The following is a 17,009-nucleotide window of genomic DNA, read 5'->3' on the forward strand; positions in this document are numbered from 1 at the left end:
CAAGGTCCCAGAGCAGGTAAATGGCAGACCCAGAATTAGAACCCAGGTTCTCTGACTCCAAAGCCCGGATCTTTCCACTAAGTCTCACTGCTTCCCGACACGCTGTATTCCAAAGGAACTTCCACTCCTAGTGGAAGCAATCAAATGTCCCTGAATATTTCCAGAGGACCCAAGTGATATAACATGAAGCAAATCTACTCCTGAATTTCCTTCATGAGTGCTTTATGCTGAACTAGAATCCTGCCTCAGAACTTCACGCTGACACAAAGGCACAATCGAGCTGTGAAAATACAATTTGATTTTTAGATCTACTGACATGGAACATTTCTTATGCTCAGACTTGTGCAGAATACAGAGCTCTCTGTCCATGGACACTAATAAATACTGATGATTACCTTAACACACATTAAAACCCTGAAAAATCGAGGGTGTCTGGCAAGTTTGAGAGAGGACCCAATGGAAGCTACCATTTAGCTGGAGGAATCCTTTTCTTGTAAATCAGAACACATCTGTTTAGCACAACAGCTGTTCAAATCGATCAAGCTCCCATGTATTTATGAAGCACATATTCTGGGCAGAGCACCATACTCAATGCTTGGAAGAGCACAATAGGAGTAGTAGACAGGGTCCCTGCCCTGAAGAAGCTCACCATCAAGTTGGGGGGGAGACAGAAGCTAAAATAAATTACCAGCAGAAGGAATCAACCTGATAGAAAGATAGGTGGAAAAGTGCGACACAGTCGCTCACACACAGAATACGTTATTTTTATTATTACGAAAGTGACCCTGGAAATGTGAGGTGATGCTGATTTAAAACAGGGGAAAGGGAAAAGGGCTAAGGGAGCTCCAAGGTCCCCAGAAAGATTTGTCCAGTATTATGGGGGGAGGGGGGTCACTGATAAGACTGGATCAGGTCAGGACTTTCCATTCTAGGTAGCTCCCTTCCCAAGGATTCCCCCAGTGAGACTCCCAACCATTTGAGTAAGAATATCCAAGTATTGGGGCTTTTTTGAGCACAGTATTTCTGTTGTTCTAGATAAGCAATGAACATTCCAGAAAAGCACAATTATTTGTTGGCATACTTACTGCTGGCACTCTTTATTTTAAGTAATATTGCCCTCACCGTTTCACTTTTGAGCTTAAAAAAATATGGGGAAAAAATGCCTGGTATTTATTCTGTGAATAATTTCTAGATGCCCAATTTATTTCAAAGGGAAAAAAGAAGACCCTGTATCGGAACTAGTAGAGCATAACAGATAATAAAGAACGCCAGAGAACCATAGAGGCCAACCACATCATTTTAATTAAAGAAAGATTAAAACGTTCCCCCACCCACCCTTTTTAGCAGCTGGAGACTTTACGCAGGCGTTAAAAAAAGAAAGTCCCCTGCAGGGCAAGAATTGGCAGTTTGTTAGGAATGTGCCGGACACTAATTTCAGAACTGAGGGTGAAATACAAGAAAAATAGGGGTGAGGGAGGGGGGAAACTTGGCAAATGCAAGGGACTCTGGACATATGACTTCTCGATGACAAAAAGACATCCATGATTTGTTCTGCTCATTTGAAAAGCTAAGACTGTGAGGTAGAACTGCAGACATCCAGGAGGCAACTTTCCAAGAAGGAGCCCATTTTTTCCACCAAATTGAGTTAACTTTATCAGCAACTGATTTTTAACCCCCCCCCCCCGTTGAAGGAGACATTTTTAAGGGGTTTGAAAAAGTTAACTGCTCGGTAAATATGCTTAGGTTTGCAGTACGTAAGGCTACTGCAGAACTGTACATTTTGTTCTGCTTCTGAAGCCAAGCCCAGTCAGATTCCATCTCGCATCCCTCCCTGTGCTGCCTGAGAAGCCAAATAAAGTCTGAAGGACCAGTTTCAGACAAAACATGCTTTCTGATGAAACAATGTTGTTTCAACACAATCTTCTTTCCCCCGCCACACCCTCTGAAGACCACTCCCCTTCCCTCTCCCCACCTCTCTTCCATCCGGGGTCCCAAACCTAATGATTTAACTTAGGTCACCTACCTGGCAGCATAGTTCTCTTCCCGGATAGCTCATTAGTAAGTCAAGGGGTCCTCTATGTTTTACTGCTCCCAAGCACCTAGTTCAGTGCTCTGCACACAGTGGGCACCCAATTAATACTGGTGAGGATGGTGGTGATGGCAATGAAGATGATGATGATGGTGACGCTCAGATCAGTACAGTTTGCAACTGACTGTTTACGGGGTGAATGTGGTCGCAAGCATCACGAAAAGGAAGCATGCGAAATTACCTGGAGAACCTGCGGCTAACAACTCTGTTCTGCTGACAACAAAGGTACGAGACAGGGACAAAGGAACTGGAAAAGGGAGAGAGAAAAAGGATGAGACCATATCAGGGACACAAGAGGAGGTGGATTTCTGTAGTCAGAAAAGAAAAGCAGCCTCCTGCTCTTCATTCTGAGAAGGCAAAGGGTGGGGTTCAATGAGTTGAAATTAATAAACTGCTTTCTAGAAAGAGGGAGGAGGGAAATCGGCGGGGGGAATACCACATTTTGCTCCTCATTACTAACTCAGGAATCTCATAAGTCATTTAGCACAGAATCCAGCCTTACACTTCAAAACATGCCTTTCTGAAGGATTAAAAACCTTCACACAAATCACGGTGTTGGGAGGTAACTCGGTCAAGCCAACAGGAGGCTGTCAAGAGGAAATGTCTCAGGCCATGGCGGGAGGTCCTTTAACTGGGGAATTGCAAAACGGAAATTGGCCCCAAAGCTGTGCTGCCTTCAAGCTCTAATTTGATTTTCCATTCTGAGTTTGTTAAAATTCCATCTGATTTTTTTTAACCCCCAAAGGAATATTGGGTCATAACATATTGGTCATATTGGCCAAAAAGCCTTACAGTAACTGCCCTGGTGCACTTTAAAGTCCCCATGAGTAATTTGTCCCTTGGTTCTACCTTTGCTTTTGTGTTAAGCACCTTTTCTTTGGATCTCTTTGACTTAATGGGTCATTAGCTCCCCTTTCCCTCAGCTCCTCCTCCCCATCGCCCCAACTTACTCCCTTGGCTCTACCCCCACCCCCCAGCCCCACAACACTGGTGTATATATGTATATATCTTCTTTTTATTTTCATTAATGCCTGTTTACTTGTTTTAATATGTATATATCTATAATTCTATTTATATTAATGCTATTGATGCCCATTGACTTGTTTTGATGTGTCTCCCCCCTTCTAGACTGTAAGCCCGTTGTCGGCAGGGATTGTCTCTACTGCTGAATTGTACTTTCCAAGTGCTTAGTAGAGTGCTCTGCACACAGTAAGCGCTCAATAAATGTTACTGAATGAAAGAATGTGTAAAGCCATTTTCCAACTTGAACTCTCACAATATAATTGATAATTCAAGCTAAAGCATAAAATTCCCTGCTTATCCAATGTTTTCATCCCCTGCTCTGGAAAAAAAAAAAGTTAACACAACCAAACTTTTGAAATTTCTCCATTTCTGCGAAGTTTCTTGGTTTCAGTATGAACTGCATTAATATTTTTGATTTAAGGGTCATGAAAATCATTAATATCTCCAAGTGGATGGTGTTTCCCCCAATTTGCTTCCTTTTGTTTTCTATGCAAATTCATAAAGCTGAAGCCATTCATTTGGGCTTATCTAGATGGAATGTATATATGCAGGTAATTAAAGAAAGTAATCTTTAGATAAAAATGAATGAGACCGAAATAATTAACAACGTCTTTAGGACGTGGGAGGCTGAAGATTGAAGGGCATTTGAGATTTAGGAGTTTTCAACAGGAACACATTTCCATTGATCAGATGAATAATGTCAGTAATACTTTAGATATATAAAATGACTTCTTTCTAAGATCTCAAGGGAATTGCACATTTCATTTTCTCCTCAAATCACCACCACAATGGATTAACTTGTTACCTCCATTTCACAGACTGAAAAACTGATGCAGTGAACCAAGATAAGTAGCTCGCACAAGGATTGTCATTTAAGCAGCGGCAGGCAGGTCCTCAACTTCCCAGCCAGAGCCTCCTTCCATAAAACTGGGCTAGACAAAGGGGGCTCTGAGCAGAAAGAAGCCTGACTCTAGTACTGCAATGAGTTGAAAGGGAAGAGAACAGAAGGCCGCAAAGGGGGATTTAAGTGCCTCCTATTATGCAGTGGGTGAAAAAGGGTTTGGAGGCTTGATTTCGGGGGAAGCATCACCCTTCTGGTAGCCATCTGGTTGGTTGAAATTGCCTTTTTCCTCTAACATCCGGAAACACGTCGGCGGTTTGTGAGTAAGGCAACACTAGAACTGTCCCCAAAGGTGGTGATTGGGGCACTGAATGTTTGAGGGGGTGTTCTCTGGCCAAGGGAACTAGACTTGGAACGGTTAAGGCCCTCCATCTGAGAAAATCCTGGCTCCGAATTCCCATCCCATCCCAATGAATCAGCTTTTGGTTCGCGACCGCTAGGTGTCACTTCAGCACACGAGTTTAGACAGCAGGCGAATGCGGCCCTCCCCAGTAGTATCAAATGTCAAAGTGCTGCCACTCAATATGGAAGGGACTAACCCAACGATTCAGTTACTCCGGGCCGGGTTATTTTGGGCATAAAATCCACAGACTGGCAAGCACAAGGCAGCTAATCAGGTTCAGTGAGTTAGCCCCAAAGGGGCGGGGTGCGGTGGGGGGGAAGGCGAGGAAGTCTTAGGTCAAAATCCAGTCAGTCACTTAACGGACAAGACAAGAAGTGGGCCGTTCCCTAACTATATACTGTGGACGTGAGAAGGAAGGGCACTGCTGCCGGAGATGTGTCCCCTCTCCAGTTCCCTTCGCGTCCGGCTGGATTCAAATGTAGAGGAGGAATGGGAAACACTTTCGGTAAAACTGGAAGGAAAAGTCAACTTACCTGGAGACGCTGTGAGGGCCATCACCCCATAGTATGAAAAAGCACTAGCTTCAAACTTCATACCTTCTTTCCCAGCCTCTACTTCCACTTTCCCCTAGTGAGAAAAGCATAAAGGAGTACTTGGATTTTGCTTTCAACCAAGGACACTCAGAACAACATTTACCCTGGAGATGTCTTAACTCCTCAGTAAAAATTCGTCCTCCCCAACAGGCTGTATTTTCCTTCACAACCGTTGAACCTGAAATTTCCACCAAAATCCCATTATCAAAATGCTTGGCACTTAATATTTTCCCTCTTAACAAGGGAAGGGGTTAAGTGATTAGAGAAAGAGAACAAGATTTGCCATATAGGTAGTTCCGTCATCCCCACACATGTTCGGGAGAGGAGTGGAGGGTCCATTTCGTGGCCTGTTCCCTAGGGCTTCCCACTGGTTTATGGTTCAACTTGGGCAGATCATAAAACCTACTCATGTCTTATCTTACCTATCTTTACAAAAGGTATCAAATTCCCAATTTTCCACTGTGTGTTGGAACTTTAAATACCACTAAGCAACAGAACTGCTTCTTGGAATCAGCGTAAGTCTGCATGCCCTTCACATCCTGTTTCCCTTCCCTGCTTCTTCAAAAAGTCCCACGTGCTCCCCAAAACCTTTCCTAGCTGAGGGAAGCCACCCCCCGCCACCTTTCCCACTCCCTTTTCTTTTGTTCCATTTGCTTCACATACCAGGATCACTAAACTCTGTCCACGATCATTCCTGCCTTAATTTCATTCATCTGTTCAAGGGTTTAGCTCTACACTTGCATCGTCTCTTTATTTTCCCTCCAGTCCCTGTGGACGTGGGTGTCAACTTTTCATTTTATGCAAGAGGGCAAACAGCATGGGAGAAGGGGAACTAAAACTAGGGGGGCTGGGGCTAATCGGGGTTGGGCTACTCTTTTCTAAGCTCGGGGAAAGCCACAGTTCTTAGTCCAGTTCAGTTAGCCATCCCCTGTGACAGAAAAACATCACCACAAGCAAAGCACAACCAAGACTAGGCTTAAAAGAAATCAGGATGCAGGAAAGAAAGAAAAACAAAAAGTAAAGTTGGGCCCCATAACTGGTTCAGTGCTTCTTTGACCTATTCCAGCTCCTTGTCCATTACAGGCGTATCTTGATTAGATGGCTAATGAAGCGTGGGGTGGTTGCTACAGTTTTGCAGTTCTGATAGGATTTTATATCGTAGCCACAATGCTTTAGAAGCCAACAATAAAGTCCTACTCCAACGAAGCCTCCAAAGTTAATCATCCCCAATTTGTACACAAGTTTATTAATCTTTGTTACAAATGCCCCCCCAATGAAGGTGCTTGAACTTCCTTCAATTAGGACACACTGATCGAAAAAACTTGGAAAGAACATGGGACTGGGAGTCAGGAGAACCCAAGTCTAGAGTCTGGCTCCGCCACTTGGCTGCTGGGTGACTGTGAACAAATTAACTTCCTTGTGCCTCAGTTTCCTCATCAGCGTGGCTCAGTGGAAAGAGTCCAGGCTTGGGAGTCAGAGGTCATGGGTTCAAATCCTGCCTCTGCCACTTGCCAGCTGTGTGACTGTGGGCAAGTCACTTAACTTCCTGTGCCTCAGTTACCTCATCTGCAAAATGGGGATTAACTGTGAGCCTCATGTGGGACAACCTGATTACCCTGTATCTGCATATAGTAAGCGCTTAACAAATACCAACGTTATTATTATTATTACCTGGTTCTCTCCCCACTCAGACTGTGAGACCAAGACAGGACAGGGACTATGTCCCAACTGATTATCTTGTATCTACTCTAGTGCTTAGCACAGTGCTTGTCAGCTACCTTAGCACCTACGAGGCATTTAATAAATTCCACCCCTATTATTCTATCCTTTCCAAATTGTACTCTTGGCTTCTGCCTTTATCTTAAACCCAACATCCCTTCTGAGATGAGGAGACATGGCTTGCTCAGAACTAGCAGAGGGCCACCATCCTCAACAGCACAGAGGCTAAACTCTGCAGTGGGACCTGTGATGATGAACATTCCATTCTTTCTTGCCTTGCTCATCTGGCCTGGGTCCCTAGGACTCCTTCAGCAGGCTCTCTGCTTATTATGGTACTTGTTAAGCATCTCTTATGTGTCAAACACTCTTCTAAGTTCCGGGTAGATTCAAGCTGATCAGGTTGGCCAAGCTACCTGTCCCACATGGGGCTCAAAGTCTTAGCAGGAGGGCGGAGGATTTAATCCCCATTTTACAGATGAGGTCACACCACTCCCGTTTAACATGAGAGCCATATGGCTACTCTCTGGTATCTACTGAGATGAACACCAATGTTTTGCTTTGATTTTCCACCTAAATATTTCTAGAGGGAGAGGCTTTCTTGCACACGGACCCAGGGGTGGTCTATCATCGTCAACAATTGTATCTATTGAGCACTACTGAGGGCAGAGCACTGTACTAAGCACTTGGAAGAGTACAATACAATAAAGTTGGTTAACATGTACCCTGCCCACAGTGAGTTTACAGTTAAGAGGGGGAGATAGACATTGATATAATTTACAAAATATAATTTATAGATATTTACGTAAGTGCTGCAGGGCTGAGGCGATTATCAAATGCCCAAAGGTCACAGATCCAAGTGCACTGATGAAACAGAGGGGAGAGGGAGCCAGAGAAAAGAAGGCTTAATCGGAGAAGGCCTCTTAGATGTAAATTTAATAAGGCTTTGAAGTAGATGGAGAATGGTGGTCTGGTGTGTTTAAGGAGGAATCTGCTGATTCCCAGATATCCCCCTGCCTACCTCACACACTCAGTACACCACTCCTGCCCAAGCAACCTATGCAGCTGCTGCTTGCTTGTGTGTCTGGCTCTGCTCGTCTCTGTCTCTCTCTTTCCCCTTCCCCCTCTACAACCCCCTCTCTCAGCTAGGAAGTGATGCCCAGATTCAGGGGCCCCTTGCCTTGGTGGGGAGAGGTAGGGCTTGAGACGTGACCCAGGCTCGTCCAAATTTGCAACATTCACTTATGGGACATTTTTTTTCTTGGTGTTGGTTAATCACTTATTATGTGCTGGAGGGGTAGATCTGAGCTATTCAGGTTGGACACAGTTCATATCCCACAGTCTTAATCTCCATTTTACAGAAGATATAACTGAGGCCCAAAGAAGTGAAGTGACCTGCCCAAGGTCACAAAGCCGACAAGTGGCAGAGCAGAGATTAGAACCCAAGTCCTTCTGCCTCTTGAACCCGTGCTCTATAAACTAGGCCATGCTGCTTCGCAAGTCCGGAAGAACTCCACGATCCACCAAGTTCACTTTCAACAAGGAAAGCTACCTCGAGATGATGCAGAATTTATTGGTTGCTTGCTTCCACTGCCCTCTCTTTCCACCCTCGCTTGGGCACGGGTACCCCAGCAGGACACCACCCTTATGATGGATGCCAAGATGTTGCATCCAACTAGAAGGCTGGATAGCCCTCCCGGGAGGTGTTGGGGGGCAATCTCTGGAGGCTCCTTGGGGTGGTGATTATGTTTCAAATGACTATATTTCAAACTGCTGGTAACACACTCCCTATGGGGTAGCTGCATGCTCGGCTTTAATTTTATTTGAGAAGCATGGTTATTGTAGTTGGGTTATTTTCCTTTGAGAAACAATTTCAGTACATGGGAATGTCCCTAAATTATCTTCAGAAAATGCTAAACCTAAGGTTTGCCAAGCCTTTTGATCATATCCTTTTCATCCCGAGTGACCTTAAACAATGGCATAGCCATTACAACCCAAATCATCCAATAGCCCTGCTTACTCCCTCCCCAGTTTCTTTAATAATCTTTCATTATTCTTAGCTTTACTGTCCCTTGCAAACTGCTCTTCAAAAATTCCTTTTGGGCTCACCCAATTTTCTGTTTATACTATTTATGGATTTTTCCAAGTTTTCTCAATTTCATAAAGGATGGCTTCCTTTCCACCCCACTGAAGAACTACTTTAAATATTACTAATGCTGACCAGTTCAGATAATTCTTTCTACATCAGGACCCATCACTTCTCAGAATTCACTGTTCACTGTTGGGATAAAGTTCAGCATATTGTGCTCCTTGAGAATTCTGGGTCTAGTTTTTCTAGGAACTAGTTAATTTATCCAAAAAATATCTGCACTTCTCATACTGATACTTCTAGTTCCTCATCTGCCTGACACAGAAGTTTTGAAGTTTTGAAAGAGAAGCAGCGTGACCTACTAGAAAGAGCACGGGCCTGGAAGTCTAATCTAACCGGGGTTCTAATCTCGGCTCCGCCACTGTGACTGCTGTGTGACCTTGTGCAAGTCACTTTACTTATGAGGATACCGAGGTACAGAGAAGTGGAAATTCAATTCCTGTTCTCCCTTCTATGGAGACTGTGAGCCCCATATGGGACAGAGACTGCGTCGGACCTGGGACAGAGACTGCGTCGGACCTGATTAACTTGTGACTACCTCAAGGCTTAGAACAGTTCCTGACACATAGTAAAGTGCATAACAATAATAATAATTGATTTCAAAGAGATTCCATTTCTCTAATTTCTACTATTTTAAGAAGTGGGAAATGGATCATTTTGACTTTCTGAATCGAAAAGCATGTGACTCTGGGTCCACACACAGAAAAGATTTCCTAAGCAGGATTATGCAAGGGAGCAGGGCGTAGCGGAGCAGAGAGGAATATTAAATGAGAAATGAAGATCTTATAAATAAACAATTCAGCTGACCTGCAAAATGAGAACGAAGTAGTCTACAGGTTTGTTTCGCTGGTAGAGGTAGTACTCTGGGGCTTTCTTGTTCTTCTCATCATACTTGAGCTCCTGGATGACATTGGGATGCTTTAGCAGCCTTAGAAGGATCTTCTCGGACATCTGGGATGGGCTAAATGCTTCTACTTCTACAGACACAAACACAACTCGACATTACACTTCACATGATGGGCAAAAGTGAAGTGAAGGCTGAAAGGCTTGGATAAGAAAGATACATGGATGCAAATGATACATTGTCTTCCAACACCATTTCTGCCTGCCTGGTGGTCCACTGGGGCAGATCACCTGAGAGAATCAGAAAATACTGAATTCTCGCATTAGTTTCCATTTCATTCTTTCTTCCCAACCTGGATCAGAAAGGCAATTTCCAGTTTCCCAAATTACCTGATTACTTAGAGGAGATAACGCCAGGCTCCCTGATAGCTGCCCCCCAGCCCGTCCCCCCAATCAGCCATAGGCCAGGCTGCTGGTAATGGTCCAAACAGAGAAGCATGGGAAGAGTCATAGATCAATATGGGATTAATGCCTCCGATACACGAATGTAACTTGGAACCACATTTTCACGAGTCAATATTTTTCCTAATGGTAACTACAAATGAAAGCTCATAGATTCATATGAAAACGAAGTTAAGGCTAAATTCCGATATGCACTTTAGATGCCTTGTTTTCATACCAGAAAAATTTGATAGCTGGAAAACTGTGAATTTTTTTTAATGGTATTTGTGACATGCTTACTATATGCCAGGCACTCTACTAAGTGCTGGGGTAGATACAAGCTAGTCAGGTTGGACACAGTCCACGTCCCACATGGGGCTCACAGTCTTCATCCCCATTTTACAGATGAGGTAATTGAGGCGCAAAGAAGTGAAGTGACTTGCCCAAGGTCACACAGCAGACCAGTTGGCAGAGCCAGAATTAGAACCCAGGTCCTCTGACTCCCAGGACTGAGTTCTCTCCACTAGGCCACGCTCCTTCTCAATTTAACAAAATGAACCGCACAATTGTCCTATTAGAACTGCACTCAAATAGGACTCTGTGGCCGCTTAAAAATCGATTCCTAGATGACAACGAACTGTTGTAAGAATCAGCAAAGGGAAAAATAGATGTTAGTCAAAGAAGTTTGGGTTTTGTTTTTTGGGTTGTGTTTGTTTTATAGACCAAAAAAAGAGTAAGCAAGACCATTTTGAGGTTGAAAATGTAAAGCCCATTACCACTTCTTTCTTTCCACATTCTTGGTTTTAAAGTAAACGTATCAACTGTTGAAAGGCGCTGTATTGACCATACTGGAGATGGAAGTCTTCTAGTTAGCCACGGGACAGTTCAGGATTTCCTCAGCACTCCCCTTTCCCAACTAGTTCATCCTTCATCTAAAATGAATCACTTGTGGAAGTAAGAAGGATGATTTAGTTCTTCGACTCTTTGCCGACTGTCGGTGCCAGCTCTTTCAGGGGCTCGGGTCACGCAGACACGTGCCTATTGGAAATGAACCCAAATCACCCGACCGACTGCAAAAAGCTCGAAAGAAGTCAAATTTAAAATCTTTGAGAGTCCCGTTGGCACTAGAATTCAAATGAGTCAAATTGTTCATTTTGAAACCAACCACCGCTGAAACTGGTTCCAGCTTCCTTCTGACCTTGAAGTGCTTTCGGGCTTGGGCCCTGGGAGGACGATCACTCACAGGATAAGCATGAGCTCTAATCACCTACTGAGAATTCACTGGAAGCAACCGCCCTCTTCTCTGTGAGTCAGTAAGGCACCTGGGAACAATGTTACTTTACCGCCGAGTTCCAAAAGCTCTTCTCAGACAAGCTGACAGACAGGAGATTCATTAGTCAACGGTCTGCTTTCCCAGACCGGTTGATACTCATTTCTCATTACTTCGTCCCCCGCTTCCACGGGTCTGTTCTAGGAGGGGCGTATTCGCTAGCACTTTAACCTCACATACCATACACATGCAGTGTGGCACTAACATTCATCCTTACCTTTCAGACCAATTTAAAGTTACTGGTCCACCCCTGGTATATGTCTCAGAGGGTTCATGCCGACACTGAACATAGGAGAGGAGAGAATTTAAAAAGAAAAAAACAAAACAAACACAAAAGTGGCATTATTTGTCACCCCATTTCCCAACCTCCGCCCCCAACCCACCCCTGTCAATGTCCACTGAGAAACAGGTTGCTGAGTTGTTCGTGATTTCAAACTGTGATAAGCCGCACTTGCCTGTTGCTAGGAAACGGTGCATTGCCAGGAGAAGCTGTGGTGATATTTTAACCTTCATCTCGCTGTCTGTCTGCTTGAAGGCAGAAAAATCTTGTTTCCTCTCCCGATGGGCTACTTTCTTTTTAGTCCTATTATCGGCTAAGGAGAAGGGATGGGGAAAAAATAAGGTGGGGAGAAAGTTTAATCTCATTAGGTTAAGGTGTTTTGGATTGTTGTTTTTTTTTTAAGTAGCATTTTGATTTTGGTTTTTTTTAATGGTATTTGTTAAGTGCTTACTCGTGCCAGGCACTGTACAAAGCGCTGGAGTAGATACAAGCTAATCAGGATGGACATGGTCCATGTCCCACATGGAGATCACAGTCTTCATTCCCATTTTACGGATGAGGTAACTGGGGTGCAGAGAAGTTGAGCGACTTGCCCAAGGTCACAAAACAGACAAGTGGCAGAGCCAGTATTAGAACCCAAGTCCTTTAGACTCTCAGGCGTGTGCGCTATCCACTAGGCCAGGCTGCTTCTTTTTTTCATGAGTTTTCACAAGTGAGCCTATGTTGAAAAAAGCTAATAACGAAGGGGAAGGGAAAGGCAACAAAATTCCTCTCTCAGTTCTTGTACCTTTATTACATCATCACTGTACTCCAACCCCCAATTAAATACAAAGCTCTATTTGGCCATTCATCTATTTTAACAGACCATTTATGGAAATCCCTGTAATGTTGGTATTTGTTAAGCGCTTACTATGTGCCGAGCACTGTTCTAAGCGCTGGGGTAGACACAGGGGAATCAGGATGTCCCACGTGGGGCTCACAGTCTTAATCCCCATTTTACAGATGAGGTAACTGAGGCACAGAGAAGTTGTGACTTGCCCACAGTCACACAGCTGACAAGTGGCAGAGCTGGGACTTGAACTCATGACCTCTGACTCCAAAGCCCGTGCTCTTTCCACTGAGCCACGCTGCTTCTCCAGCCACGCTGCTTCTGTAGTAAATTTACCTCTGGCACCAATAAGCAAACTTGGGTAATAAAGTTGTAAACAACACAGAAATGAACTACTTAACATTGTTCCCATGATTTATTCATTTTGGAACCCCCTCGGGCTAGTTATAGCTATTAGGAGAAAAATACGATTTTTCATTCTCTGCCGCATAATAAACACTCATATGCGTACACAGAAATGTTTCAACTCAGAGAATTAGGATTTAGGACATGCAAACACAGTAAGTAGAGACTTCCTGCCTTGAGGTATTCTCGAAACCAAATGGATAAGTCTGACCAATTAGGGCTCTGCTTACAACACAGGGGGTGGGGGGACTCTTGACAAATCGAACAACTGTATTTACTGAGTGCTTACCGTACGCAGGGTACTGTACTAAGCGTTTAGGCAAGTATAACACAATAATGTAACAGTTGCAATGTGCTGTGTACACATTCACAACAAACGATAGTGATAAGGAGAGGAAGAAGGAAGGAGGCAGACAAGGCTGGCTCTGGGTTTCTCCTCTTCCTCTCCTTCTTCACTAACAACTACAGCTGTGCCTGTCATGATCACTTTAGTGGCCACAGTGACCTCTTTTTGGGGTCAAACCTGCTTGAGCACTCTCCAAGTAGCCGAGACTACGTATTTCCGGCCATGCCAGAAATTCCCATCCACTCATGGCTCCAGCAGGGGCCGGTACGGGGAAAAGAAACTTTTGGAGCCGCCAAAGCTTCTGCCCAGGTCACGATGACGGTGGCCCTGGGTGATCAGTTCTGTTCTGGGTTGGGCCTCCACCACTTTGGCCCAGCAGCCCAGACAGCAACCAGACCAGTTTAATCAAGGTTGCCACTAGCTGCACTGCCATAACCCAGGCAGAAGTCCTGGCAGGGGCCTCGGTAACCCTAGTCTGCACTGGGCCTTGCCACCACTAGGTAAAAGAGGCAGCAGATGAATACTGTCTTCTCTTAAGTTAATGGTATTTATTATGATATTTTTGGGGTATTTGTGTAATCCTTAGTATGTGCCAGGCACTATACTAAGCGCTGGAGTAGGTTCACAGGCTTAATCCCTATTTTACAGATGAGGTAACTGAGGCACAGACAACTATGTGCCAAACACTGTGCTAAGCGTTGAGGTGAACCCAAGGGAATCAGAGTGGGTGCAGGCTCTGAGCCTCATGGTAGCAGTAGCGTGGCTTAGTTGAAAGAGCACGGGCCTGGGAGCCAGAGGACCTGGATTCTAATCGTGGCTCTGCCAACTGCTTGCTGTGGGACCTTGGGCAAGTCAAGTTCTCTGTGCCTCAGCTTCCTCAACTGTAAAATGGGGATTCAATACCTGTTCGCCTTGTTATCTAAGTCTGTGAGCCCCATGCAGGACAGGGGCTATGTCCGACCTCAACTGATTTGTACCTACTCCAGTGCTTAGAACAGTGTTAGACACTTAATAAGTACTCAACAAGTACTATAAAACAAAACAAACACGTAGGGGGGAGGGAAAGAGAGATTTTGCCCCTGCTGTACGAATGAGGAAACTGAGGCTCAGCAAAGGTAAATGACTTGCCCAAGATCACCGATAGGCAAGCAACACAAATGGCATTGGCATCTGAGTCTCCCAATTCCCAATCCTGTGCTCTTTACACTCAGTCTTGCTACCTCTTTGTCACTCTTTGACCTTTTCCCACTTCTTTTATCACCCTTCTTCCTTCGCCCTTTTCCTCCACTCATTTTCCACTTCGACTCTCCTTTGCTTCTCTTCTTTCTTTTGCTACTCCTCCCCTACACCCCCGCCCTCTCACCCCACCCTCTTTTTCTGGCCCTGTTCCACAGATGCCCCACCCCCATCCCACAGGAGTAGACTTGATTCTCATCTCCATTACAGTGTCTTCAAAGATACATCATAAGACTATTCCTGGACACTAGCAGCTATGACCAAAAATTCACATTTCTGCCACACGCGATGAATGTCTTTGGAACTATAAGCTTCCTTTGACTTTGTTAAAGGATCATATTACTTGGATGCTATTTAGAGAAACAGCTTCTTGTGGGCAGGGAATGTGTCTGTTTATTGTTGTATTGTACTCTCCCAAGTGCTTAGTACAGTGCTCTGCAAACAGTAAGCACTCAAACTTGACTGAAAGAATTAATGAGTATATGTGGGGAAATCCATTCTAAAACTTTCCTCTTTCTAGGAAAACTAGTGTGTATTATCAGGAGGACAGTGTAGAGCAGGAGTGCCAAACTGCAGCTTGCAAGGCCCCAGCAGTTCCTCAATTGCTGAGGTTCTCTTGTGGTGAAAATCTTGGTGAAATGGGACTTGTGGCCAGCTTTTCACCCGTGTTGGGCTGCAGAGAGCTTGTCACTGTTTGAGGCCTGTCAGCTCAAACGGGCCCAGGCAGGGGAGGGAAGAGGTGCAGGCCTGTCACTGGCTTCTAGACTGTAAGCTCATTGTGGGCAGGGAAGAGGTCTACCAACTCTGCTGCATTACACTCTCCCCAATGCTTAGTCCAGTGCTCTGCACACAGTAAATGCTCACTACATGCCTTTGATGGGCTTTATCCTTACTCTTTCCCCTTCAAGAACACCTGTTCCCCTCTTCCCCTACCAAACTCCTTTTCTCACTGTTCTTTCTTCTCTCCTTTCTTACTAGAAAGCCTATTCACCTTTCTGGATTAAGGAACTTTTTTTTTGGTCTGCGGTCCTCAATCAAGCAAACGATGGCATTTACTGAGTGTTCACGCGTGCACAGCATTGTACTAAGCACCCGGGAGAGGAAAAACATGTCCTAGTGGATAAAGCACAGACCTGGGAGTCAGATACACCTGGGTCCTAATCCCAACTCTGCCACTTGTCTGCTGTGTGACCTTGGGGAAGTCAGTTCACTTCTCTGTGCCTCAGTTACCTTAGCTGTAAAATGGGAATTAAGATTATGAGCCCCATGTGAGACAGATTTGTTTCTATCTGCCCCAGTGCTTAGAAAAGTACCTGGCACATAGTAAGTGCTTAATAAATGCCACAATTATTATCATTGTTATTATTATTATCAGTTGATGGACATACTCCCTGCACATAAGGACCTTAGAGTTTAAAGCTCTTTGCCACATATGCTTTTAGTTTGAGTCCCTTCAGTTCACGAGGCTTGGCTTTGCCTGCTATATAAAGGAATTACCAAGTTTGTTTCAGAAGACTACTTCATTATGGAAGAAGAGAAAAGGCAGAATAAGGGGCGTATCTCATTCTAATATAGATCAACTGATTTCTAATAATGGATTAACTCCACCACAAGTCACAGCTAACATATTACATATACTCAAGTGAAGCTTCCTCTGACTGTTTTTTCTTTCACCTTCAGGTTTCACTATCCTCCAAAACAATTTGCTCAAAAATAGCCTTTTCTTTCTTGACACGAATAATGCTGATCTGCTTCTCGCAACTCCAACGGCTGCCCATCCCTCTCCACACCAGGCAGAATCTCCTGACCACTAGCTTTAAAGCATAAATCAGTCTTTCCCCACCACTACTTCTCCTCAATCCTCTCCCATTCGCCCCAGCTCATACGTTGAGCTCCTCCTGAGCCAACCTACTCACTGTGCCTTGTTTTCATCTATCTCATTGCCTGCCTCTTGTTTGTATCCTCCCTTCTGGCTTCCCCTTCACATACGGCAGGCCACTGCTTCCCCCCCCCATCTTTAAAGCTTTTCTAAAATCTTATGTCCTCCAAGAAGCCTTTCCTGATTAATCTTTCATTTCCCCATTCTATTATCTTTTCTATTTTCCTCCTCTCTACTGTTAATCCAGCCTAGGTAACAGAATTTTGTGACAGTAAATTTTTGTTTTGTTACAGTATGGCTTCCCTACAGTCGGTATAAGGAAGGAAAAGAGAGAAAGTTTCTGATTATGAATTTTCAGAAATGGTGGCAGAATCTTACGATAGTTATGATGATGGTAGTTGTTAAGCGCTTACTATGTGCAGAGCACTGTTCTAAGCGCTGGGGTAGACACAGGGGAATGAGGTTGTCCCACGTGGGGCTCACAGACTTCATCCCCATTTTACAGATGAGGTAACTGAGGCACAGAGAAGTGAAGCGACTTGCCCACAGTCACACAGCTGGCAAGTGGCAGAGCCGGGATTTGAACTCATGACCTCTGACTCCAAA

General features: G+C 44.5%; 1 protein-coding gene across 1 annotated transcript in view; it reads right to left on the reverse strand.

Annotated features, from left to right (window-relative positions):
- CNNM2 (cyclin and CBS domain divalent metal cation transport mediator 2) overlaps positions 1-17,009 on the reverse strand; it is a 120,453-nt gene that overhangs the window by 13,025 nt on the left and 90,419 nt on the right. The window contains exons 5-8 of the mRNA XM_029080275.1: positions 11,884-12,021; positions 9,622-9,791; positions 4,890-4,983; positions 2,271-2,336 (exon numbers count right to left, since the gene is read on the reverse strand). Coding sequence (XP_028936108.1) covers positions 2,271-2,336; positions 4,890-4,983; positions 9,622-9,791; positions 11,884-12,021 — 468 coding nt within the window. The remainder of the gene's footprint in view (positions 1-2,270; positions 2,337-4,889; positions 4,984-9,621; positions 9,792-11,883; positions 12,022-17,009) is intronic.

Source organism: Ornithorhynchus anatinus, chromosome 16, assembly GCF_004115215.2.
Source record: "Ornithorhynchus anatinus isolate Pmale09 chromosome 16, mOrnAna1.pri.v4, whole genome shotgun sequence".
NCBI lineage: Eukaryota > Metazoa > Chordata > Mammalia > Monotremata > Ornithorhynchidae > Ornithorhynchus > Ornithorhynchus anatinus.